At 50.3% G+C, this 25,864-nt stretch overlaps 2 protein-coding genes across 11 annotated transcripts in view; both read left to right on the top strand.

Moving 5' to 3' along the window:
• Nucleotides 1–2,932: 2,932 nt before the first annotated feature.
• Nucleotides 2,933–9,902, top strand: Kif12 (kinesin family member 12). Of its 10 annotated transcripts, none has more exons than XM_050121841.1 (19): nucleotides 2,974–3,128; nucleotides 3,222–3,287; nucleotides 3,377–3,455; nucleotides 3,791–3,918; nucleotides 4,008–4,083; nucleotides 4,403–4,537; nucleotides 4,665–4,800; nucleotides 5,735–5,826; nucleotides 6,006–6,162; nucleotides 6,699–6,817; nucleotides 6,905–7,009; nucleotides 7,501–7,603; nucleotides 7,670–7,760; nucleotides 7,902–7,988; nucleotides 8,282–8,366; nucleotides 8,437–8,535; nucleotides 9,023–9,123; nucleotides 9,203–9,321; nucleotides 9,577–9,902. In XM_050121841.1, the coding sequence occupies exons 1-19, from the start codon at nucleotides 3,103–3,105 to the stop codon at nucleotides 9,714–9,716; spliced, it is 1,944 nt and encodes a 647-aa protein (XP_049977798.1). In that variant the 5' UTR covers nucleotides 2,974–3,102; the 3' UTR covers nucleotides 9,717–9,902. The 10 variants fall into 10 exon arrangements, 6 of the variants coding, with proteins under 6 accessions (XP_049977794.1, XP_049977798.1, XP_049977793.1 ...); XM_050121840.1 differs by having other exon boundaries at nucleotides 2,982–3,128; nucleotides 9,020–9,123; XM_050121837.1 differs by having other exon boundaries at nucleotides 2,969–3,128; nucleotides 7,501–7,760.
• Nucleotides 9,903–24,123: 14,221 nt separating this feature from the next.
• The window catches only part of Ambp (alpha-1-microglobulin/bikunin precursor), an 11,707-nt gene continuing 9,966 nt past the window's right edge, over nucleotides 24,124–25,864 (top strand). Inside the window, exons 1-2 of the mRNA XM_050121784.1 lie at nucleotides 24,124–24,324; nucleotides 25,303–25,445. Coding sequence (XP_049977741.1) covers nucleotides 24,220–24,324; nucleotides 25,303–25,445 — 248 coding nt within the window. The 5' untranslated portion in view covers nucleotides 24,124–24,219. The remainder of the gene's footprint in view (nucleotides 24,325–25,302; nucleotides 25,446–25,864) is intronic.

Below are 25,864 nucleotides of genomic sequence, written 5' to 3' on the forward strand. Positions count from 1 at the left end.
AAACTTGAAAAAATAGCTTTAGATGTTCTTTCATGATTAGTTTTTAACCTCTTGGTTGGTTACACTGTGACTACAACACACTTCAGGAAGGGTTTATTTTGGCTCACAGTGTGAGGACGCACAGTCACCATGGAAAGTGACAACAGAGGAAACTGAGATGCATGGTCACATCACATCTGTAAAAGGAGACTGCACGTTCATTTCCCAGCTGTGAAGATCCAAATAATCACACAGAAACTACATTAATTACAACACTGTGTGGCCAATAGCTAGGAGTATTCCTAGCTAGCTTTTACATCTTAATTAACCCATTTCTGTTAATCTGTGTATCATCATCAGGCTGTGGCCTGTTGGTAAGGTTCTGGCATTTTTCTCCTTCAGCAGCTACATGGTGCCCCTTTGACTCCTCCCACTCTCTCTATCTCTGTTCGGATCTCCTATCTGGCTTTACTCTGCTAAGCCATTGGCCAAAACAGCTTTATTCATTAACCAACAAAACCACACATGTAGAAAAGGACATCCCACAGTCAGGAGGCAGAGACTCGAGTTCAACTTGCTTCCTCCTCCTTATTTAACCCAGGCTTCCAGCCCACAGATGGGAAGAAGGAATAAGCCTCTTAATGTGGGGGGCACATTCCAGTGGCAGCATAGACACAGCTTTCCTAAGGAAAAACATATTTCTTTTGGCTATTTGCCTTGCAGTCTTGCTGGCAAAGCTCATTCACCCCGTTCATGTGCAGCATCCCTCCAGGCCTGCAGTGGCAGACAATTGGAGTGCTGAGACTTCCAGCCTCATGCAGTGAGCATCTACTGTGTCTCAGCCTTGTTGTCGGAGGCTGCTCATTGGTTTCCGACCACCCAGACTTGAAATAACCACACAGAAACTGTACTAATTAAATCACTCCTTGGCCTATTAGTTTATACATATTTCAAGCTAGCACTTATATTTTAAATTAACCTATTTCTATTATTTTATATTTTATCATGAGGTTTGCGGCCTACAGGCAAGGTTCCAGCTGACAGCTCACGTCTTTCTCCTCCGGCAGCTACATGACGTCTCACAAACTCTACCTACTTTCTCCCAGCATTCAGTTTAGTTTCCTGCCTAGCTCTATTCTACCCTATCACAGGCCAAATGGTTTCTTTATTCATTAACCAATAAAAGCAATACATATATAGAAGGACTTCCCACACCAAAGACTGCTAGAGTACCAGACTGTGTCTTGTAAGCCAATCTACCCCTCTTTAACACACACACACACACACACACACACACACACACACATTCCTCCAATCATTTCTGTTCCACTAGAGAACCCTGATGCATGCAACCATCTATGACCGTGGGCTTGTCTATTTCTCCTCTGTGCTGAAGCCTGAACAAGCTGGTTCTAATATCTGCAAAAGAATGCTTCAGCAGAGGCAGCAACAAGGCAGATGAACTTGCTTGCAAAGTGAGGGTAAGCAGGCAAAAAGCTAAGTTTCTTTCTCCCATGTCCTTTTTTTTTGGGGCTGCTACCAGAAAGTGCTATCCATATTTAGAGTGTGTCTTCCCACCCCAAACAGTCAGATCAAAAGAATTCCTCAATGAGTGCTCAGTTTGTATTTTAAATAACACCAGATCCTGTCAAGCTGACAATCAAGACTAACCATTACACAGGTTCTCATGGATTCCAGACTGCCAGTGAACTTTCTATGAACCTAAGATGACCTTGAACTTCTGATGTCTGCATCTCCTTCCTGAGTGTTGGAATTATGTGCATGTGCCTAGTTTTTTGTGGTATTAGATACTTTGGGCTTCATCCATTCTAGGCAAGTACTCTGCCAACTTAGCTACATCTATCTGCCCTCTCCTTAATGGACAGCGAGATCTACACCTAAGATTGTCCTCTGACAGCCATACTTGCACCATGACACAAGCCCATACTTAAGTGTACCTGCGGTGGGGATGGGTAGCGAGGGACTAGGTCTTCAGTTATATTTACTTATTCCTCTTTACATACCCCATCTACCATTTGCTTTTGATTTGCTCAAGGCCTGGCTCTTCCCACCATCACCTCTACCATCAGCCCAGAGTGGAAGTTTGTGACACAGGCTGCCCACGATGCCTCCTGTGCACTCTTATGTTCTTGTCCTCTTGCTGACTCAACAACAATGGCAACTTGATGGTCAGTTCCCTATTTGTGACCCTTACTGGCTTCCTAGTTCTCCGAGGAGTGCAGAGGATCACCCCTCGCCAGCCCCCCAAGCATCTCCCCTTGCCACATCCCTTCACCTCTCCCTGCCTTCCTGAAGTGTGTGTTCCACTTGGAGCACCTGGCCTGGCCTCTCACTCCATGCACCCTCAGCTACAGGCCTCTGTGCTTCCCCACAGACCCCAAAGCCTTGGCTGTCGCCACCTGTGTCCTCGGCAGCAACAGGCAGGTCTACATAGGGCTGATCAGGCCTAGGGTCATCCTGGTGACCAGCAAGTGATGGCCCAGCCTGAGAACACTCATAGACATCCCTGCTAACGGTGCTGCCCTGTTAAGCCAGACCAATGGGGTTACATGCCGCACTAGCATTGGATTAGCTCTGGCCTAGCAGAGGCAGGTGCACCAATGTTTAACCAGATGATAGGAAGCTGATGTCAGCTCAGCCTAGAGGCCTCCCAGCCAGGTTTTCTGTGGTCCTCTATTTCCTGGGCTTGGCACAGTGGTGGTGTGTGTGTGGGGGGGGGGGGGGGGAGACTGAGCTATTGTGAGAGGGAGGGTGTGTGCCAAAAGAACCTAGTTCTTTCTCTGGCTCTGTGGCCTTGGTTGAGTCCTTCCCACGGCTGATTTGTGTCTCTCTGTGACAAAGAAGAATGGTCTGGGTGGTCCTTTGGATTCCACCAGAAGAGACTGGCCAAAAGCAAGGGATCCTCAGACTCCAGAACCCCCTAGTTAGAAAGTCCTGTCATGGGACTTTCCCACTTCATGGGGTGGGGTGGGTAAATCTTTAACTTGCTAGCAGGTTGGAGTTTTTCTGGATGACTGGTTGTGGGGGATTGGGAGGAGGATGTAAGGTGTGTGTGGACAGTCCCGCTGTTGAAAAGGAAAGGAATCCTGTGCAGAACAGGACATGGAGGAACGTGGGTCTCCTGACGGGTAAGCATATTCATGTGAAGTTTCGGAGCCCTTGAGGCACGCCCAGAGAACAGAACGGAAGCACAGGGATGGTAACTCTCTTTGTGGCCACAGAGACCCAGCCTGGAGCCTGGAGCAGGGCCCAGAAGGACCAGAAACCCCCATTCAAGTGGTGCTCAGGTAAGAATGGATGGGCTAGGTAGCACTGGAATCAGGAAGGGACCAAAAGCACTAGCCGGATGGACCGTCTGGTCTCTCCTGGATACTAGGGTGCGTCCCATGAGCACGGCAGAGCTGCATAGAGGGGAGCAGAGCCCTCTACACTGTTCAGGGACCCGGACTCTGCAGGTGAGAAACCTTCCCCAACCTGATGCTCAGATGGAGCAACATAGCCTTAGGATCCTTTTTCCCACAGATTGCCCCTCCTCTACGGAGTGCCCCGCCTTCCTTTTAATTGTCCCGCCTCCCCAGGGTGCCCTCTCCCACCCCAGAATGCCCTACTCCTCCTAGATACCCAGCCAATTTCAGAGTGTCCCTAATCCTACACAGTGCCTCACTCATCCCAGAGGGTCTGTCCCCTCGAGGGTGTCGTGTCTACTCTAAAGACCCTTCCTTCAGAGTGCCCCGCCCTCCCGGGTGCCTGGCCCTGCACAGTGCCCGCCGGTATGCCATCCTCATTCCAGGTGAGGCCCCCAGGTGGAGGCCCCGACATAGCATTCCGCTTCGGTGCAGTACTGGATGGGGCGTGCACGCAGGAGGACGTGTTCAGAGCATGCGGGGTGAAGCGCCTGGGCGAGCTGGCGCTGCAAGGGTGAGTGAGGCGTGGGCTGCACCATGAATGGGTCTCCGCACCTGCCCATCTCCGCCTCCTGGGGCCAGCCATGCCCTTGTTACCCGCAGTTTCTCCTGTACCGTCTTCACTTTTGGCCAGACAGGATCGGGCAAGACTTACACTCTGACAGGACCCCCTCCGCAGGTGAGTAACTGGTTTGAGCTCCGTCCACCCCCCGCCCGTCGGCTTGTGGGCGGGACTACTGGGCGGAAGGGGGCGTGGTAAAATAAATCCCGCCCTATTGGTTTATTTACTTGGTGTTTGAGGAAGGGAAGGAGTCCAGGGTCTTGCAGAGTTTGGAACTTTAAATTAATTTGTCTGTGGGGTGGCACTGATAAACTATTGACTGAGATTCCAATGACATTGTGCAGGGGGGGGGGCGTGGTATCGCTTATAGCACAGTGCACTGCTAAGAGGGTGGCCCTTAGTATGCTGCTGCAGCTCCTGCTGTCTTTGACCCCAGGGGGAAGGGGTGCCCGTGCCCCCCAGCCTGACTGGCATTATGCAGAGGACCTTCGCCTGGCTATTAGATCGCGTGCATCACCTGGGTTTTCCTTTCACCCTCCGAGCCTCCTATCTGGAGATCTACAATGAGCAGGTAGGCAGGCAAATGATAGAAGAAGGCCATATATTCCAAGGACCAAGGATGCTAAGACGCAGAAGGGGGGGGGACCATTGTCAAAGGGCTGTGAGTGGATGGAACCTGCTTCTTCCTCCTCTCCCAGGTTCGGGACTTGCTGAGCCTGGGGTCTACGAGGCCTCTGCCTGTTAGGTGGAGCAAGGCTCGAGGCTTCTATGTGGAGCAGCTTCGGGTGGTGGAGTTTGTCAGTCTGGAGGCCCTGATGGAGCTCCTGCAGATGGGTAGGCTGCTTCACGGAAATTTTGTGAGCAAGGATTCTTCAACTCCCTCTGTGGCACCCTGGGGATCTGGGCTGCTGGAATTGGGACTTAAGAAAGAACACTTGTGGCAGAGTGTTGGCTGAGTTCTTTCTTACCTGTCTGCAATCCTAAAGAAATCACACAGAGGCCTACATTAACTATAAACTGATTGGCCCATTAGCTCAGGCTTCTTATAACTTATATTAGCCCATTATTCTATGTTAGCCACATGGCTCAGTACCTTATTTAGCGAGACAGTCACATCTTGTTTCTTTTGTGGCTGGGCCAGGACTGCCAAAAGAGTTTCCCTCTTCCCAGAATTCTCATTGCTGCACCTCTACTTTCTGTGTGGTTGTTCTGCTTGTACTTCCTGCCTGGCTACTGGCCAATCAGCATTTATTTAAAATACAATTGACAGGCTACAGACCATTGTCCCACACCAGCAGAGAAGGACCAGTCAAGCAGCAATTTAAAGATGTGGCAAAGGTGTCCACAAGCTGGTTGCCTTGCCTCCAGATCGCCTGCCCATGCCTCTTGCTCAGTCCTCTTGATTCATGCCTTCCACTCCTGCAGAGCCTAAGGCAATGGCCACGCCCCTTAGCCTAGCTTCTCTATGAGATCCTACTCTTCCAGCCTTAGTTTCTCATCTGAGCATTTACTGAGAACCCTCCTCTGGCAGACCTGGGGCCACAAACACTGGCCCTGGCCCCGCAATTCTACTCTCTGTGGAGCTCTGTTTCATTGCTTCCTTTCCACGCAGCAGGAGAGGTGCTTCTCTGCCTTCTGCTCTCTCCTCACATGCTCCTTCACCTGTCCGTGCTCCCTCCCTAAGCCGGTCCTTTGTGCCTCTGTCTGAGGACCTCTCTGACACCCGCTTCTTCTTAGCTGGTACAGCTCCTGATGTCCCCTTCCCCAGGTCTCAGCCGCCGTCAGAGCTCCTCACATACCCTGAACCAGGCCTCCAGCAGAAGCCATGCCCTGCTCACGCTCTATGTCAGCCGCCCAACTGTGAGTGCCCATCCTGGGGGAGGGCTGGGGAAAGGCTACCAGCAAAGATCTGTCTCTGCATGTATAAACCAACTGGGATTTTCTGGATGTGTGTGTGGGGGGGTCCTTTAACCTGAAGACCTTGTGACTTTTGATGGAGACAGTCTTCTCCAAATTCCCATCAAGCCCTGCTCCACCAGCCTCAGCAGGTACCCCCTGTGGACCCTGGGGAACCTCCTGTTGGGGGCAAGCTGTGCTTCGTGGACCTGGCAGGCAGTGAGAAGGTTTCAGCAACAGGATCCCGAGGGCAGCTGATGCTCGAGGCCAATAGTATTAACCGCAGTCTATTGGCACTGGGTAAGAACTGGAGCCTACAGACCTGACTCCTGGGTCTCTTCTCTGCTTTGGATCCATTGCTATACTAGGGAGACCGTGGGTCTTGTAGTTACAGATGAGGGCTGGCGTTCCGGTATCAAGTGTGAGGCTAACTTGCCCCTCTGGTTATCATTCTGAGGTCTGCAACATTACATATATACACTTGGAAGACACAGTAAGGAGAAAGGAATGGGTCTGTGTACCACCTGCATGGCTGGCCCCAGATCCCCAGGGAACTGGCCTCAATACTTGCCTGTGGTGTGGGAGCTGCAGGTGATGTCCCTTTTCAGTTAGTTATTCGTTGGAGATCTCACGAGTCTCTGTTGAATGTTGGACACTGGGTGGGCACCACACCTGTACCTCCAGAGAACTCAGTCTGCCGCTGGACACTAACATGAAAATTGATGAGTTGAGACTCCAGTTTCACAGGTCTGGCTGAGCTTCCTGCTCCGTAGCAGTCCAGCCAGACAACTTTGGGCACACAGTGCAATTTCTCTGGGTCTCCCTCTTCCCACCAGGCCACTGCATCTCCCTGCTGTTGGACCCACAGAGGAAGCAGAGCCACATTCCCTTCCGAGACAGCAAGCTCACCAAGTTGCTGGCAGACTCACTCGGGGGCCGTGGCATCACCCTCATGGTATCCGATGGAAGGGGAGCTGGTAGAGGGGCTGGGCCCTGAGGAAGGGTTTCTTCCACAGACGCACTCAGGGGAGGTCCTTTCTAGGTTGCCTGCGTGTCTCCGTCAGCCCAGTGCCTTCCTGAGACTCTCAGCACCCTGCGATATGCAAGCCGAGCTCAGAGGGTCACCACCCGGCCACAGGGTTCCAAGGTGGGCGGGCAACAGCCAGAGCCTGAGTCTTCATCCTGGTTGAAGTCTAGGACTGGATCAGAGTTGGAATTTGGGTTGGAATCCTGGGAATGATGTCATGATTGATGTCAGGGTCATAGTCAAGGGTCTGTGTCACAGGAGTCTGGGCAAACCTAGGGCTAAAGACTAAGTTGGGTGGGTTGTTATCAGGATTTATCCAGGATTTGAGCTGGTTAGGTCTAATATGGGGTCTGATACTTGGTTAATTTGGGGATCACAATCTAAGCTAAGACTGGGCCAGAAATGAGTTTGGGCGTGAAATCAAGTCTGGTTCCGAGTCCCTTCATAATGGCCCAGCGAGGACAAGGTGCAGCCTGGGCCAGCACACAGAGCTGGCAATTGAAGCAAGGGCTGGAGTTTGGGCTCCACAAATCCCCCCCCCCAGGAAGCTCTTGTGCAGTGTACCAGCCTGTATCGTCATAAACAGGGACCTTGGGTTTCTTCCTTGGCAGTCCCCTGGAGCAAAGCCCCCCCAGCAAGGAGCGGCTGAGCTGCTGCAGCTCCAAGAGGAGAATCGTCACTTGCGGTCCCAGCTGGATCAAATGAGGACTAAGGGTATGAGCCCCCTGGGGGCCGGGAGGGGTGTAGGTAGCAGCACAGCAATGCTCTGCTTCTCCACAGCACCAGGGATCCACGGGGCCCGGGTGGCCTGGGCCCAGCGGAACCTCTATGGCATGCTGCAGGAGTTTATGCTGGAGAATGAGAGGCTTCGGTAAAGCAAGATGGGGCCAACCCTGTCCCTACCCTGTCTTGCTCATCTCCTTTGGTTAAGATACTACCTACTCATCCCTGTTTCTCTGCTCCCCTTGGTGGTGCTGGTCCTGCCTCCATCACTTGGGCTGACCCCTGACAGGAAGGAAATGAGACAGCTGCGGAGCAGTCGGGACCTTGCCCGGGCAGAGCAGAGAGTCCTGGCCCAGCAGGTCCATGAACTGGAAAGGTGAGTTAGCCATTTGGAAGGCGGGGGGGCATGGAAACTGGCAGAGGGGACCTCATGAAGTCCACGTCAGGCTTCTGATTCTGAGCATTGCCTTTGGCTTCTGCCTCTGTCACCTCCTGGCTGCCTGTGCCACCCTCAGCTAATCATTGGACCATGAATTTACTGGGCCCCTCTTCTGGGAGGTGGGGTCTTGGCCTGGCAGCCTCATGGAGTTGTTTGCGAATGAGCAGGTGAGGTCATACAGAGGTGTCAAGGTTGAGAACTGAAGGCTCAGACCCCACTTTTCTTCCCAGGCACCTCCATTCTGCTCCTGCCCTTCCCCAGCAGGGCTCTGCCTCCATGTGCCCCTGCTCCATGGGTCCAGCTGCCTCCTGCCGTGTGAGTCCCCGCTCATCCCGGGTTGTGGAAGACAAGATGGAATGTCATAGTCATATCAGCCCTCTTGCAGGCACTGCCACCCTTCTGCCCTTGCTTTCACCTCTGTCCTCTGTGCCGAGTATCCCTGGCCCACTGGGCCTGCCCACGGAGGGAGTGCCATGTGCCACAGGTAAGAAAGACCAAGGTGAGTCTGAAGAACTGGAGACACTGGTGATTCCAGGGCTCTGGACTGGGACGTGGGGGTGAAGTCTCGGTCTGGGTTTCTCTCTGCCCAGGGTGTGGAATGTCTGCTTGCCTGGTCTCCGATCCTGCCTTCTTTAGGAGAGCACTGTCTCGCTCATTTATTCACATATTTTCATTCACATATATTCATCCGTGTCTCCATCCACTTCTTCATCCATTCACCCATGCCTTCTGGACATCTCCCCAAGCCATCCTAAGCTTTGGGCCCACCTCTGTTTTGGTCTCTGCCTTCAAGGAGCTCCCAATACTGGGGACAGGCATTACAAGAACCAGCTGTAGGTCACAGACTTCTCATACTGGCCTCTGTTCTTGGTATCCTGTGCTGCTGGCATAGCTGAGGTCAGCACTGGGGAAATGGTACCCAGACATGAAGGCCTGAGCTCACCCAGTATGGGCTTTGGTCTTTTCAGCAGGAATTAGGGCCCGAGGCCCCAGGTCACATATCTCTTTCTGCAAGGGCCCCACCCTCAGCACCTCCACCAAGCCCCGGCTCTTCCAAGCCCCCACGAGAGAGGTGGGTCAAACCTGGGGTACTGGAGTGGGAGAGGGAGGCCTGGAGACACTAGGTTCATTCTTCCTCCACATCCATCCAGGAGCCATAGTGACTGGACACAGACACAAGTCCTGGCAGAGATGCTGATAGGGGAGGAGGTGGTACCCTCTGCACCACCAATGCCCACTGGGTCCTTGAACCTGTCACCCATGCTAAGAGGTAAAAAAGTGGGGGCTGAGCACTTTATGGGCCATGGGGTTCCCATCTTGAACCAGGAAACGATGAGAAGTGATTTTGAAGGCCTTCCTGGTCCCAGCCTTTGAGTCTCCTGGTAGAGTCCTCTTACTTAGTCGTGACCTCTGCTGGAGCCTGGGACTTGGAGAAAGTGTTTGAGGCTTCCACAGAAGAACATGGCTCTCAGTAGCTTGGCAGGTGACTGGGGGCACACAGGATTTGAGTTTCATTGCTCCTTAGGAGAATCTGGGATCCCGAACCTGATTCAGAGGCCGGACGCTGTCACACACCAGATCAGCAACTCCCTGAACCTCGGCCAGAATCAGTCACAGCCCAGCGAGAGCATGCAGGGCCCTAGCCAGGGCCTCTCTCCTCGTTAAAGACTGCCAGACTGGCTCTTCCCACCAGGCCTGCATCTTGTGTCTGTGAAGGGGAAAGACATGTTGCTGGGGAGAGCTGGGGAATTCAAAGTTAGTAAAACCTCCCCTGCCCCTTCCCAGACCTTGAACCTGAGACTGGGTTCAGAAGACACTGGCAGTGGGTGTGGGCATCTGAATAAAGCAAGAAATCAGCTGTAATCTAGTTGGTCTTGTGCTCTGGGTGGCCATCTAGGGGGTGTCACTTCCATGAGGACTGGAAAAGGTTGTAGGGCTGACAGCAAAACCCAAAGATTTCAGGATGCTATAGCCACATCCAGAGTTTGGGCATAGGGGAGCTGGTTTGAAGTACGTAACTGGGGCATCTGGTAGGGACTCCTCTGAGAGCTGAGCTATGGGACTAGCCAGGGCTCCAAGCAGGCAAGCCTCAGCCATAGGCCTATGGGAGCAATGGGGAAATAGCTGGCCGAGCCAGTTAGGATCATCTGGGAGCCTGGGCCTGTTGAAGCTGGACTGTCCTGGAGACCTCCTGTCTCTAAATAGGGTGGCCCAACTGTGGATACAAGGACCAGTTCTCCACCATACTCCCTGATACAAGACCAGGAAGACCCCAGGCTTGCTCACCCGGCATTCTCCAAAGTATGCTTCCTTCAGGAACAGGGGCAAAAAGATAAGGCCCTTCTGAATACGGTGTGTCTTAGGCTTTTCTGAGTCTCCTCGACTCCTGAGTCTGAGTAGGGAAGGTTCTGGAAGCTGGGACTAACTAATTCAGCCCAGGATGCAGCCCCCAGGGAGCAGAAGCATGCCTTTGTTACTGGACATCTAGGGGATTTCAGCAGAGACCATAATGTCCCTCAAAGGTCAGGGTCAAAGTAGAGTCCAGAGCAGTCTCTCCACACAGGTTCCAATCACTAGCTGCTTCTCCACAAGGGGTTCTGGGCAACTTAGCTGCTCTGAGCCCAGGTTACCTTGTGTCCAAAATGGGCACAACAGTGGTGTTCCTTTACTTGACTCTTATGGAGATGAAATTCTCTGGCGTTTGGAAATGATGTCACAAGAGGCTTCTTTTGTCAAGAGTTTGGTCAAAGCAAAAGTTCTAGTCACTTGACAGTTTGATAGAATTAATAGCCCTGACCCTGGAGATGGCTCAGATGATAAGCACCAGTCTGTAGCACATACACAAACATCACAGTGGGCGGCTGGTGAGGCGGCTCAGCAAGCAAAGGCACTGGCTGCCATGCCTGTGGGCTCAAGTTCAATACACAGGACCCACATGTGGAAAGAGAACCATCTCCAAGTGTCCTGACCTTCTCCAGGAGACTGAAAACAGACAGATGGACAGACACAAGCAAGTGTGTACATGCATACATACACAAACACACAATACAGGTATAGTGGCACATGCTTGTAATCCCATTACTGCGGAGGCACAGATAGGGAGATCCTCGGGGATCAATAAGTCTAGCCTAATCAATGAGGCAGGCCGAGAGACTCTGTCTCATAAACAAAAGGTAGGTGGTGCCTGAGAAACCATTCCTGAATGTTGAAATAGGAAGCGGCGGGGCTGCGTCCCCAACACCCCGGCCGCTTGGCTAGCTCATGCCCGAAATAACAACACACAAACTGTATTCATTTAAGAACTGCTTGGCCCATGAACTCTAGCCCTTACAGGCTAATTCTCGCACCTGGACTAGCCCATTTCTAATGATGTGTGTAAGCACCCCAAGGTGCGCTTACCGGGAAGATTCTAGCCTACGTCCATCCTGGGTTGGAGTTGCCTGGGAGAGCTGAGCATGGCGTCTCTGCTCCAGAGAGCAGAGCTGTCGGGTCTGTCCGGGAGCAGAGCAGAGTCTGACCTCACTTCCTCTTCCGCCCAGAATTCTATTCTGTTTACTCCTCCCATCTATGTTCTAAGCTATGAGGCCAAGCAGTTGGTTTATTATAATTAACCAATGACCTTCCTCCATCATTTCCCCTTTTTCTGTTTAAACAAAAAAAAGGAAGGCTTTAACTTAACATAGCAAAATTACATATAACAAAACAGTTATCAAGTAAAAATTACAATAATCTATATCATAACTAAGGAAAACTATAACTATAGCTAACTATTCTTAACTCCATCAAAGAGTCCAGAAAGATACAATATTACCTAAGCAAATAAGAAATAAGCAAACTCTCAAACTCTAGAAATGACAGAGACATCTCACTGCCTGGACAGTCACCCAAAGTTCCTCTGTACCGTTGGGGCATCCATCTTCGGCCTACAGGCCCATAGTTTCCAGCAGACATTTCCACAAAGCAGGAAATTTCAAAGGCAGTCACTATCTGCTTGTCCTGAAGAATGTCTTGCAGACTCTTTCATGAATCAGGAACCCCGAAAGATCATCTCACCTTTAGGCAAGTTCAGCAGTCCTCTCTCTGCGGGTTCTCTGTGTCCAGTTTATGCAATAGTCCAGGCAAGAGCAGTTTCTTGCCCAAATGGCTATCAAACTCCATAAGGATCCTCTTCGATGCCCATCTTCCTCTTGAAGTAGATTGGTGCTGCCAGGAGCAGAGTGTCTCATTGTCATGAAAAGTCCTAAGTTATTAAAACATTTAAAATGCCATATTCTATAATCTTTGAAAAATATGAAGAATGCCTATCTAAAATATATCTATGCACATCTAGAAAATCTTAACTAACATGACTACAAACTTAACTATTATTAATGATTATTCATTAACAACCTATATGCATTACAAAATTAACCTTAAATTTAAATCACTAAAGCAAAATCCATATCAATGTAAATTATTCATACCTATATCATCTCCCCCTTTAAATGTAAAAGAACATTTATAAACAATATTTGGGAACATGGGCGCAGTTTTTTCTCTCCAAACTGCTTCCTGCTGAATGGGGGCGTCGTTAATTAGGTCTTTCATGGTATAACCTGTGTGCTAGTTTCATCTCAGTTGGCAGTTGAGCGAAGCAATTTTCTGAAGGTATTCACAGCAACCGTTCAGGAGGGCGTGGTCCATCATACCATATCGGAATAGAAGAAATGAACAGGGTCTCATCCTCTGTGAAAACAAAATAGGAAACTCCTTTCGAAAGCATCATGTCCTTAGATCCAAATTTCAAAGTCAAGGCATCAAAATCTCTACGATGGATTAGTTCAGCAGCATTTATAAACAAATATCTTTTAGCATCTGTTGCTCCTTCCTCAGCATTCAAACACTTCAAAGAGAGCATAATAGCATACAGTATCAAGATTCTCTGTGTATTTTCCATCTTTGTATGCTTTATTTTAACCTCAATTTCTTTTACTTTTACTTTTATTTTATATTCTCTGTATCTCTTTGACCTGGAATAACTCTGTAGACCAGGCTCTACTTGAACTCTCAGAGATCCGCCTGTCTCTGCCTCACAGGCAATGGGATTAAAGGTGTTTGCTACTACACCTTGAACTCACAGAGATTGTTTGTCTCTGCCTTCTAGGCACTGGGATTAAAGGCGTGTGCTACCACACCTTGAAGTCACAGAGGTCAATCTCCCTCTGCCTCCCAAGTGTTGGGATTAAAGGTGTGTACTACCACACCTAACTACTCTCTTTGTTCCTTTTTTTTACTTTTAAGAACTTTTAACTTTTAACTTGCATATATTTTTAACACACTGTAAATCATTTCAACATTTTATCTTTGAATTTCTCTTTACTGTATATCTCTCTTTTTCTGACGACATGAGTCTTTAATTTACTGAGCAATATGAGTGGGATTAAAGCCGTGGCTTTGCCAGGTAGATCCAGTCCATTCCTTAGCTTTTCAGCCTCACGGCGGAGATACAGGCTGTAGTCAGGTTTATAGTCACAATTCTATGGCGTTTCAAGGTCCCTGCCAGCCAGCGAGCTACAACAGATAACACTCAAGTCCTCTCTCTGTAGCCGGCCCTCCTGCCTCAAACAGTCAGAGTTTGCCCTGGCAGGATGGCCCAGAAAGCCGACATTTTAAAACAACACAACATTTTCCTGCTACGGCTGAAAACTGAAAAGCATGTGTTCAGCTTTTTGTCAACACCATTTAAGTGTTTCGTGGCAGGACCTCTTAATGAGCTGCAGGGTTTTGCAACTGAAGCTGAGTCAGAAAGCCTCTCTTAGAGAGCGCTTGCTTGCCTCTAGCAAGCGGAGCAGACCCAAGAAATTTCTGCTACCAAGAAAATATGCTTCACTCCATTCTTTACCAAGCTTTCTCAGGCTTTTGTGGATTTAGTTATCCTCACATTGGGCAGCCATCTGTTGAAATAGGAGCGGCGGGGCTGCGTCCCCAACACCCCAGCCGCTTGGCTAGCTCATGCCCGAAATAACAACACACAAACTGTATTCATTTAAGAACTGCTTGGCCCATGAACTCTAGCCCTTACAGGCTAATTCTCGCACCTGGACTAGCCCATTTCTAATGATGTGTGTAAGCACCCCAAGGTGCGCTTACTGGGAAGATTCTAGCCTAAGTCCATCGTGGGTTGGAGCTGCCTGGGAGAGCAGAGCATGGCGTCTCTGCTCCAGAGAGCAGAGCTGTCCGGTCCCTCTGGAAGCAGAGCAGAGTCTGACCTCACTTCCTCTTCCGCCCAGAATTCTATTCTGTTTACTCCTCCCATCTATGTTCTAAGCTATGAGGCCAAGCAGTTGGTTTATTATAATTAACCAATGACCTTCCTCCATCACCTGAAGTTGACCTCTGGCTTCCATATGCTTGTGGACACACATACACATAGACGCATCCACACCTCAACAGAAACTTATGAGAACCTGCCTGGCATGTGTGTCGTTCGTACAGGACACAGGCTGTGCCAAGGAGCTCTGCCTGGGCAGGGGTGCGGTTCTCAATACAGGGTTCCGAAAAAGTCTTGTGGAGATGCTGCTTATACAGAGACCTGAAGGAAGAGGGGATCCAGTTGGCAGCACAGGGTCCCCTTTCCTGACACTCTCACAGTACCATGTTGGTGTGGGTGGCGCTGCAGTTTCCCGCTCCTCCTTGGCCCCCTGAACCCTTATCTCACTTCCTGGTATACAGCCCTGCTTGTTAGGAGGTCCTCTGCCCTGGCAGCGAGTGTGAGAGCCTTCCCCAGCCACGCAGGGAGATGGAGGATGGATGGGGACCACCAAGGGGCGCCCCTGGCCCCAGCTGCCTCATTAGCATTTGGTGGACCCTCTTCAGTCATGTTCCTAGTCCAGCTTCTGCCCTTAACTCAACAAAAGCCTCGTGTCCTCTCCAAGACACACGGTACTCGGCCAACCTCCACTGTCCATGCTGCCTAAAGCAAAGTTACCATTCCCTCTGCCTCCTCCCAGGATGGCTACTTCTCTAGGATCCCCAAGCTTTGGGGGATTCCACATGATTCTATTCCCAGGTGAGACTTCACATCCACTGGGCCCTTATTGAGACCTGCATACACCAAAGGATTAATCTGGAATCCTAAAAGCCCCTGCCTAATTGGGATCAGGGCTTTGGCCCCAAGCATTTAAAAGGATATCAGAAGAAGTCTGCTAGCACCTCAGAACGTTAGAATTGAGGGAGGCTCTTGGAAGTCCTAGGCACTACAAACTTCCCAGAATTCCACTTCCTTGGATCTCTATGGAATTTTTAACCACAATATTGAAGTTGGGATGTATCTGGTGGGGAGGAGACATTCACTAGAGCTCTGAGTTTCTAGAATGTTGGCACATCTGAAAAGACCTGGAGATCTAAAACACCTCTTGGTTGAGTTGCCTTGGGGTCCTGTCTTTAGCCAGTGCAGAGTGGGGTGAGTGCAGAAGCCACAGATGGTAGCTGTAGCACAGATGGTACAAGCTCCAGGAAGATGCTGTTGAAGACACTATTCAGACTGCTGTGAGATGCTCATTTACAGACGCACACACGCGCGCGCGCGCACACACACACACAAATTTAAAAATCAATCAATAAAAATAAAAAACAGTGAGAGGGGGCCCGACTTATAGCTGAGGGGATGAGCGCTCACCCTGGGTTCAGTCACATCACCTTACAGAGACAATGAAGTCTCATCAGGGACGAACCCCAGATAGACAGCCAAGAGTGGCGGTCAAGGGAGTTGACCCTACTGTCAGAGCAACTTGCTGCTTTAACCACCAACCCTGAGTGCCCCAGTGGCTCTGTTTGCTCAGCAAGTTTTTCTCCTTTGGTCTCATGACACATCTGCTCAAACTCTTGTTCCCGTTTTAGAATTCTTGTGAGAGTTTCAGCCCATTAGGGAATAGTTTGTCCATTTCTGGATAGGAGTCCATGATGCATCTACCTTAGTTTTCCAGACAATCATGGTGGGCAGAGTATGCAAATAGGTGTGTCCCTGTTGGTAATCAGGAGCAGTGGTCACTGGAACTTCAGACAGGTGAGTGCCATGTCCAGGGGGCAGGACTCTAATGCAGAGACCTTCTACATGAGCCGTGCATAGCCCTAGTTGTCCCTGATGCTGGCTCTAGAATGAACTTTGAAAGGTGAGTTGGGCTGTGGCCTTGAACTCTCACTCAGACAGACCCTCTACTAGCAACACTAGCCTGAAGCTGCGCTAGTACCCTGTTCCAGAGGATCATCTGACCAAACAATGGGGAAAAGAGAAGCCAGCTGACAATTCCTGTGTGGAATCCTGAGAACCAGCACATCTATGTGTGCCAAGCACTGCTCGCAAGCCTCGCAATGCACTGGCGCCTCTACTCCTCAGCAGCTCCTGGAAGCTATGTGGAAGGAAGGAGAGGCAGGATGTATGTGTGATAGAAACGGCTCCTGAGACAAAGGCCATTGTGAGAGCAGTCCAGCTGGACCCCAGAGGAAAGGCCAATCAGAGTGAGCCAAGAGTGCCCAACATGTCAGAAGGAAGTTTGCCCCCAAGGAGGAAGTGCTGCCACCCCATAGACAAGGAGTCCTCAGTTGGGTCATTGGCGACATGACTCAGCAGGTAATGGCTTCTCCCTCCAAGCCTGATGATCTGAGTTCAGTCCCTAGGACCTACATGTTAGGGAGAGAATCAGCTTCTGAATGCTGTCCTCTGACCCCCACATGCATGGCTCTTGGGTACCCACAGACAGATACAGATGTGCACACAAAATAAAGAAATACAATGGTATTTTTAAAAGGACTCTCTCGGACGTCTCAGTGAAGCAGGCCCTGTACGGCCCTACCTGGAGCTGAGAGATCTAGAAGTGAAGGGCAGCAGTCTAACTGCTGCCCAATGGGCAGGCCTTGGACAAGGCAGGTCTAGATGCTACCCAGACTCCGGAGTCTCTGCAGACTTTGCTCTTTCTCAGCCTCCATCTGCCCAGCTTACTAGCTACAGGAGCCAGGATGAAGAATTAACCTCTCTGCGCCTCGATTTCTTCTGTGAAGTGAGGATAAAATTAGTTTATCCTAAAGGGACCCAAGCACTCATAGGGATGATAGGATTAAACGTGGATGCCTACAGGCTGAGGCCAAAAGCCTGGCCCTAGCTTTTATCACTAGATCATCACCAGAAAGTGTTCCCAGCTCCAGCAGGGCCCTGTCATTCCTGTGCCGGCCCAGATAGAATTGGGTTAACCTCCTGCTGTTACAGACGGTGTTGTCACTGGGTGCCCTGGACACCGATTCTCCAGGGACAACTAGGGCCAGTCAGAGGAGAGCCAGGGGCAGTCTCCATTGTCCTAGGAATTGTTGGGAATTTTCACCTGTCTTTCTCTAGAAAAGGCCAGTAGCATTTTTTAGAGACCCCCACATTCCTCATGGCTGCCGGGACGAAAACTTCCACCCTTTCACAGATGTTAGGGTGCAGTCACGTGGTCAGCTGGGATGGGAGGGTGCTCAAGTCTCGCTTCTATGGGCAGATGAGTCCAGTTTGCAGAATGCAAGACACAGACAGCCTGTCCTTCCTGGGCATCCTCAAAGACTTTACAAATTACTTCTGGAAGCCTTCTTCCTGGTGCCGGACAGTTGGATCTCTAGGACACTATGAATTCCACAGTGCTCCAGTTTCGTGTGTGTGCATACATGCTCATGTGTGCAGGTGTGTGCATGCATGTGTGTACCTGCTCATATGTGTGCAAGTACATGTGTGTATATGCATGCACACTCCCATTTGCTTGTAGAGGCCAGACGTCAACCTCAAGTACTACTCTCAAGTGCCATCTGCCTTGGGTTTTGAGACAGGTCTTTTACCTGGCCCAGAACTTGCTGATTCAGCTAAGCAGGCGGCCAGTGAGCTCTTGGAATCTGTCTGTGAACACTGCCCTTCAGTACCGGCACACGCATACACATAAGCATACACACACGTGCACACACACACACACACGCACACACACGCACACACACTGACTTTCCTATGTGCATTCTGAGGCTACAACTCGAATTCTCATACTTGCATGGCAAGCACTGTACTGAGCCACCCTCCCAGCCCAACAGTGCCCCACTCTCTAAGCCCTCTCTCCAGACTAAGCCACCACTCTCTGCAGTGCCAACTGAGGGCATCTCAGGTCCATCCACTAAGCCTAGCTCTTTCTGGGATCAAGAGCAGGATGGGCTTTTGTCATTCGTCTTTATATGAACTTTGAACTCCAGCTCAGTCCAAGTCACTCAGGACAGAAAGCAGAGTTGCAACAGGTGAAAAAGACAGGTAGCAGGGGTCCCTGGTGTTCCTGGACAGTGTAGCCAAGAGGTCCTGCTGGTTGCTGGGGTCTAGGGCTAGGGATATCAGCAGAGAGCCTTAGGGGCGTCAGGGAGATCTGGGGGTAATGGTAGCTTAGCTGCAGGTGGCCTTCAACACCTGATCTCTCAGCCAGTTTTCCTACCAGCAAAACATGGCTTTCAGCATAGTCAGAGCCTCAATAGAGACTTAAGAGAGACAACCTGCAGGACATTCAGGTCTCCTAGGTGCGTGGCAGCCCGTGTGCCCAATTCCTTTTCCCCAGCAGAATGTCCCAAAGACTTCAGTTTTGTTTAAAGGCCTCTCTCAACCCTTCGGCTTTCTAAAAGGCACAGGGATCGGCAGGTCAAGATGGAGACTCATACGGGGATAACAACAGGCTGGAAGGGAGACAGGCTCTAACTTTGTTTTGTTTTGTTTTTCACGCCTTTGCTGCAGGCCTCTGAGGCCCTCCTTGTCTTTACTTTCTGCAAGTTCTCTGCTGCCCCCTGGTGGACAGGAGGCATCCCAGCACAATTTCAACCCGGTATGGAGGCCAAAGCTGAATGGGCTCAGTGCCCTGTGCCCAGAATAAGGAGGCTGCCTCAAGCCCACCCACTGTGGGGATGTGTTCACAGGTGTCTGCTGAGTCACCTGAGTGAGCACTCTCCTGTTCCAATGTCTGGCTGAAACAGCTGACACCAGGGAGGGACAGGACTGGGGCTGATACTGGGGACCGATACTCATGTTTCCAGGTAGTACCCCAACTCCTTTTTTTTCTTTGATAGTCTCAGGTAGCCCAGTTCTGGCCTTGAATTTTATATGTAGATGAGAATGACCTTGAACTCCTGATCCTCTTCCCTCGACCTCTCAAGTGATGGATATGTGCCACTATGCCCAGTTTATGTAGTTGCTGGGATTCGAACCCAGGGCCTCACGCATACTAGGAAAGCCCTTTACTTATGGAGATAAAGCACCAGCCTGAATTTGCTCTTGGGCAGAGTGGGCAGTGAGAAGCAGAGTGTGGAGCTCAGCTGGGCAGTGAGGACCTCCTCTGTCCACTGCCATAGCACCCCTCCCCCACTTCCCTCTGGTGGCTCTGAACGGATGGCCTGTGACAGGACAGCAGCAGGGCCTACACCCTGCCATGCCCTTCCACACCACGCCTGCCCTATCCTGAGGTCCCCATTGGTCCAGTTATAGCTTCTAGTGTCCAGTCCTTTCTCTTCCTGGAAGCCTCCTGAACAGTTACGGTCCCCTTATTGATCTCTCCTGACCCCAGCTATGGCCTCTTTTACTTTCTGAACATAAGCAACCCCGTGCCCCCAGGGCAAGGAGCAAGCCCCAGGCCTGGCAATCCTGCCAGTTCCACAAGCCCAGTCACTCCCCTCTATCCTTCAAGTTCTCATGGTAGGTATGTTCTTAATTTTAGTTGAAATATTTTCACATGTATTATTTTATAAGCCTGCACATGTGTGCACATGTGTGTAGGAACCAGAGAACAACTTGCCGCAGCCAGTCATCTCCTTCCATCATGTGGGTGAAGTCATTAGGCTTGGCACTTAGCACCGTTACCATCTGAGCCACCTCCCCTGTCCTGACATTTATTTATTTATTGTACCCCAAATGCATTTCTCTCTCCGTTTTTCTCTTCTGGGACGTTTGCGACTTTGTCCCCACTGATGAAATGACTTCCCTCCCGGGGCCTCTGTTCCCCACCACTACACCCTGCCTTAGGTCATTTCCTCAATAGCCTGCCTCCTTCTCAAACCCAATCAGGATCCCTATTCTGTCCCTAGTGACAAGCTAGAAAGATTGTGAGAATGGGGGTGTCGGCTGTTGGGGCCCCATTAGGGCCATAAGCTGAGTGACCTTGAACACGTCCCTTTCCAGTGTGTTCATCTAATGTCCACTGTGCTGGGTGCCCTCGAGGTTCCTAAGGACGCAGCATCCTCTCCACCTTGAAATCGTCCCAGAATACTGATGATTCCTGTGAACTCTGGGTCCCAAGGGAGGGCAGTGCCCTTAGCGTCCACACTCTACTCTGAGAAACAAAGGAGCAGAGGGGATGGGGTCCTAGGCCGGCCTGTCTCCTGTCCCTGTAGCCCCTGTTAATGTTTAAAGGAGGTTCGAAGTCCAGATGGCCTTGACCGAGTGTCCCCTGTTTGCTCTGGTTAATAATCTCAGGAGCACAAACATCTGGAGTGAGAGGAGAGATCGCCACCCCCGGCCATCCCCTGGGCACCCCGCCCCCCACTTACACCCATGGGCATCAACATCCCAGGCCACCCTCCCTCGCCACAGCAGGTTCTGTATGTACAGGCTGGTCCCAAAGAGTATGAGATCAGTGACTCTGCTTTCTCGTTTACAGGTTAGGAAGAGGGAGAGCTGTCCCCAATCTCCCAGAGGACAAGGAGTCAAGATGCCTTCTCTTGACTTCATCTGCTTCTCCGTTCTCCTTCTCAGCTCACCTCTATGTGCCCACCACTTAGCCAAGCATGAAAGACTGAGAAACTGGGCCCAGCTGGCTTGGTGGGCAAGGGCTTGTGTCAACCTGGAGGCCCCAGGTCCCATCCCCGGAGCCCGCATGGCAGAAGGCAAGAACTGCCTCCTGCGGGTCGTCCTCTGGCCCCCACGTGGGCCTCTGCTACAGCACATGCGCTGTGGCATGCACACTCCTGCAATACGATTTCCACATGCAAATAACCAGTTTTAATTGTTCTTATTGAGCTCTACATTTTTCTCTGCTCCCCTCTCTTCCTCTCCCCTCCCCTTCAACCCTCTTCCATGGTCCCGATGTTCCAATTTACTCAGGAGATTTTGTCTTTTTCTACTTCCCATGTAGATTAGATCCAAGTATGTCTCTCTTAGGGTCCTCATTGTTGTCTAGGTTCTCTGGGATTGTGAATTGTAGGCTGGTTTTCTTTGCTTTATGTCTAAAGGTCACTTATGAGTGAGTACATATGATATTTCTCCTTCTGGGTCTGGGTTACTCAATATGATGTTTTCTAGATCCATCCATTTGCCTACAAATTTCAAGATGTCATTATTATTTTTTTCTGCTGTGTAGTACTCCATTATGTAAATTTACCACATTTTCCTTATTTATTCTTCACTTGAGGAGCATTTAGGTTGTTTCCAGGTTCTGGCTATGACAAACAAAGCTGCTATGAACATAGTTGAGCACATGTCCTTGTGGCACGATTGAGCATCCTTTGGATATATACCCAAAAGTGGTATTGCAGGGTCTTGAGGTAGGTTGTTTTCTAATTTTCTGAGAAATCACCAAAGTGATATTCAAAGTGGCTGTACCCGCTTGCATTCCCACCAGCAATGCAGGAGTGTTCCCTTTACCCTACAACCTCTCCAGCATAAGTTGTCATTATTGTTTTCGATCTTGGCCATTCTAACAAGTATAAGATGGGATCTCAGAGTTGCTTTTATTTTAATTTTAATTTTTCTACATGTTAATATCCAGTTATGGCAGCACCACTTGTTGAATATGCTTTGTTTTTTTTTCATTTGATATCTTTTGCTTCTTTGTCAAAAATCAGGTGTTCGTAGGTATGTGGATTGATACCTGGGTCTTTGATTTGGTGCCATTGGTCCTCCTGTCTGTTTTTACGCCAATACCAGATTGTTTTCAGTACTGTAGCTCTGTAGTAGAGTTTGAAGTCAGGGACTGTGATGCCTCTAGAAGTTTCTTTATTGTACAGGATTGTTTTGGCTATCCTGGGATTTTTCTTTTCCATATGAAATTGAGTATTGTTCTTTCAAGGTCTGTGAATAATATTGCTGGGATTTTGATAGGCATTGCATTGAATTGGTAGATTGTTTTAGGTAAGATTGCCATTTTTGCTATGTTAATTCTATCTACCCAAGAGCATGGGAGATTTTTCCACTTTCTGGTGTCTTCTTCAGTTTCTTTCTTCAAAGATTTAAAGTTCTTCTCATACAAGTCTTCCACTTGTTTATTAGAGTTCCTCCAAGATATTTTATGTTATTTGTGGCTATTGTAAAGGGTGATGTTTCTTTGATTTCTTTCTTAGCCCAATAAATATTTTTTTTTTAAAGTCTGAGAATCAGGAACACAAAAGAAGGTAACTATGCCTGAAAGTTAAGCTAGGACAGTTGCTGTGTTGAACCGTGTATGGAGGCTTTGTGCTTTCTAGCAACCACAGAAAAAAAAAATCCATGGACAGGTTGTCTGTTACAGTGCATTGGAAACGTTCTCATTTATAAATAGAATGTATGTGCTCTGGATACCAGCAAAAAGGGACTGTGTCTGTCAGGCCTCACAGAAGGACAAAGCGCACCATTTGCTCAGACACTGGCTATGGAAAGGATCCTCTGACTCTCTCAGGGGTCAGCTGTAACAGGGGCTGCTTGCCGCATGCAGGAATCAGCCACAGGAGCAGCAGGAAGGCTGCCCCCCCCCCCCCGGAGGAGAGAGAAGCATGTGAGGAAGGGTCATAGTATCATGGACAGGAGTTTGAGCTCTGGAGACAAACGGATGAGGGTTTAAAAAAAACTCCTTTTAGAATATATAAATCAAGAGATTAAGGATGGAGCTCAGATGGTAAAGTCCTTTCCCAGCATGCACCAAGGTCTGGGTTTAACCCCCACCACAGCATAAACCAAGCATGGTAGTGCATGCCTGTGATCCTGACACTCGTAAGGTGGAGGCAGGAGGACAGATATCCAAGAGCAGTTCTGCCTATGAATGGAGTTCAAGGCCATCCTGAGCTGTATAAATCCCTGTCTCTAGAAAAATTTTGTGGTTGCTGTTTTACATGGAAAGGTTACCGTGTTACTCACCTTGGGCTGCTGGTGGAGAAGACTCAAATCATTGGGAACTAAACGAAAGAGATGTGTCATCCTGTGCAAACTTGCCTCAGCCAGTCTCACCTAAACGTGGGACCCTGCTCTGTGGTTCCAGATGGACATAGATTTTGCAGAGGTTGTGAGTTACCCTACACAGACATTCAGTCTCTTGCCCACTGACTTTAACCCCTCAACCCTCACCCCAATCCAGGTACTGATGCTCGCCCTGCTTATGGGTGAGGAAATGAGCCCTGAGAGGCTCAGCAACTTTTCCAAGCTCACACAGCAGGATGATCACAGGAAGCTGCCTGGCTTCAGAATCTGTGCCCTTGATCTCCTCCAGATGCTCCCTTTCTCAAGGTGCGGCCCGAGTCATTCCTGTCACTCCTGGGATACTCATGACACATGTCAGTGAAAGGTGGTTGTAGGCTTCTGAGGTGGAGGTAGGGTTCAACTGGATCCTGATACTCTCACTGTGAGAAACCAGTGTGGCTCCATGAAGGGACTACATCCCTCCTTGTTAAATTTATCTTAAAAGATATGAAAAGCTGGAGACAAAAACAAAAAAAACAAAAAAAAAATTAAAAAAAAAAAAAAACCTTATGGAGAAGGATGCCGGGACCTGGTCTCGGTTTTGTCATGTGAGAAACTATACTTGGTAGCTGACTGGCATGAGGTCGAGGGGAAGAGACTAGAGGAAACAGCCATTGCCTGGCTCCCCATCCCCTGTGCTCCCTGGGGAGAGTTGGTTAGACCTACAAGGAAGCCTTTCTAGGGTCTGGACTTTATTGTGGTCAATGTCCCTTCTGAGTCAGGAGCCATGGCTTCCTGTCCACAGAGTTAGACCTGGGCCGGCCTGCAGGGATCGGTTAGAACTGGCCCAGGACCCTGATTGGCCTTGGCTAAGCAGAGCAAACACCGAGGTCACCACCTGCCTCTGACCCCTTCCTCAGCTCCAGTCTGCAGCTACTACTGGCAGGGAAGTTGTCCTTTGCTTCCACACCAAGCTGTGAGACATCAAAGGCTACAGACCCCAGAGCCATGCAGGGTCTTGGGACCCTGTTCCTGCTGTTGACCGCCTGCCTGGCTTCAAGGGCTGACCCTGTGTCAGACATCCAGGTCCAGGAGAATTTCAGCGAGTCCCGGGTAAGGTTGGTTTCTCTGACTGAGATAAACACAGGGGTGGCTTATCCATGCCACTGGGCCTTGACGGCCGAGACCTGTCTGTCTGGGGGTGGTCGTCTTCCCGTCCTGTGCACAATATCTCAATCCCTCGGGGGGGGGGGTAGGTTATTCTGGGATTTTCTGAAACTACAGCTCCCTCAGTGCCACTCTGTCGGGCCCCCTCTGAGCCTAATGTCTTCCCACTCTGCCCTGTCCCTTGGGTTCCCAGAGGGCAGAATCCACACGGGGAAGACGGCATAGGATGGGCCTGGGCCTGTGAGTGAGATCATGGAAGAAGGAGAAGCAGGGCATGGATTGATGGGTTGGGGCAATTGGGAAGTATGAGACTAAGGGCACCCTGGATTGTGGCAGGCTGGGCACTTGTGCGTTTGTGCCAATATTTGGGTGTGTGTGTGTGTGTTGTAGAGCCAGCAGCCCAGCTTTGTCCTGAATCCTAAAGTGATAGGAGCGGGAGACCCTGTCTCCATGGTCTATCTGTGGGGCTCTCAGAACTCTCCGGAATTTTCTACACCTCAGGACAAAGACCAGGTGTGCTGGAAAGTCAGCACCATCTGAACGGGGTCAAGAGGCCTTGTCAGGTTTGTAGTGGCTCCATGACACTTCCCCAGGCTGCCTCACTAAGTGGCGGACACTCTGCTTTGGAAAGTATAAAACCCAAGCCTCACACTCCTGAGCAATGGCGCTGCTGACCTCAGAGCATGCGTCTGGACCCCACTTGCCTACAGGGGGTATCACAGGCACTTTAAATCTGTCGAATAGGCCTTGTGCAAGGCAGGGGACATCACACACCTCTGCCATAACTGCTGTACCTGGAACTCCACCATCGACCGGAAAAGCTGTCCCTTAAAGGGCTGGCCCTCGGAGGAGAGAAGGGGAACGTGGACATGTCTTCTCAAAGGGCCTGGATAAATCCAGATCCTAGCTTGTGGTTCCTCCTAGATCTATGGAAAATGGTTCAACCTGGCGGTGGGCTCCACCTGCCCATGGCTGAGGAGGATCAAAAACAAGATGAGCGTAAGCACACTGGTGCTGCAGGGAGGGGCCACAGAAGCAGAGATCAGCATGACCAGCACCCGATGGCGGTAAGTGGTGGCACAGGAGCGACCAGGCTCTCCAGTACCCCCACCTTGTCCTGGACACCACAGTTAGGACCTCGCTTCTGAGCCTCAGGTGTCATTGCTGTCCTCATTCCCAAGCCTCTCAAGGATCATGTCCCAGCACTAGGCTTTGCTGTGCCACCTGCCTCTCCTTGGGGATTCCGCAGCTGGACAAGGGAACAACTCTCCCAAGGACCTAGCTGGAGAGCCTAGCAGGCCTAGGGTGGAGTCCCTAGAGTACTCACTTCCTGCTACCGCAGAGCCATCATGAAGATCTGCCGAATCTCCAGGCCTCTCCCACCTACCTTCTCTCCAGTGCTGCCACTGCAGCTCAAGCCTCCCTCCTCCCTCCCTCCCTCCTCCCTCCCTCCTCCCTCCCTCCCTCCTCCCTCCCTCCTCCCTCC

This window comes from Alexandromys fortis, unplaced genomic scaffold (genome assembly GCF_014885135.2).
Source record: "Alexandromys fortis isolate MF-2015 unplaced genomic scaffold, M_Fortis_MF-2015_v1.1 scaffold_183, whole genome shotgun sequence".
Classification (NCBI taxonomy): domain Eukaryota; kingdom Metazoa; phylum Chordata; class Mammalia; order Rodentia; family Cricetidae; genus Alexandromys; species Alexandromys fortis.

What these genes read in the sequence shown, in the direction of transcription:
- Kif12 (XM_050121836.1), top strand. Translation starts at nt 3,103, where the DNA reads ATGGAGGAACGTGGGTCTCCTGACGG. An exon ending in GTCCAGCTGCCTCCTGCCGT is followed by an intron (nt 8,367 to 8,436) that starts GTGAGTCCCCGC and finishes GCCCTCTTGCAG; the next exon opens with GCACTGCCACCCTTCTGCCC. An exon ending in TCCAAGCCCCCACGAGAGAG is followed by an intron (nt 9,124 to 9,202) that starts GTGGGTCAAACC and finishes ACATCCATCCAG; the next exon opens with GAGCCATAGTGACTGGACAC.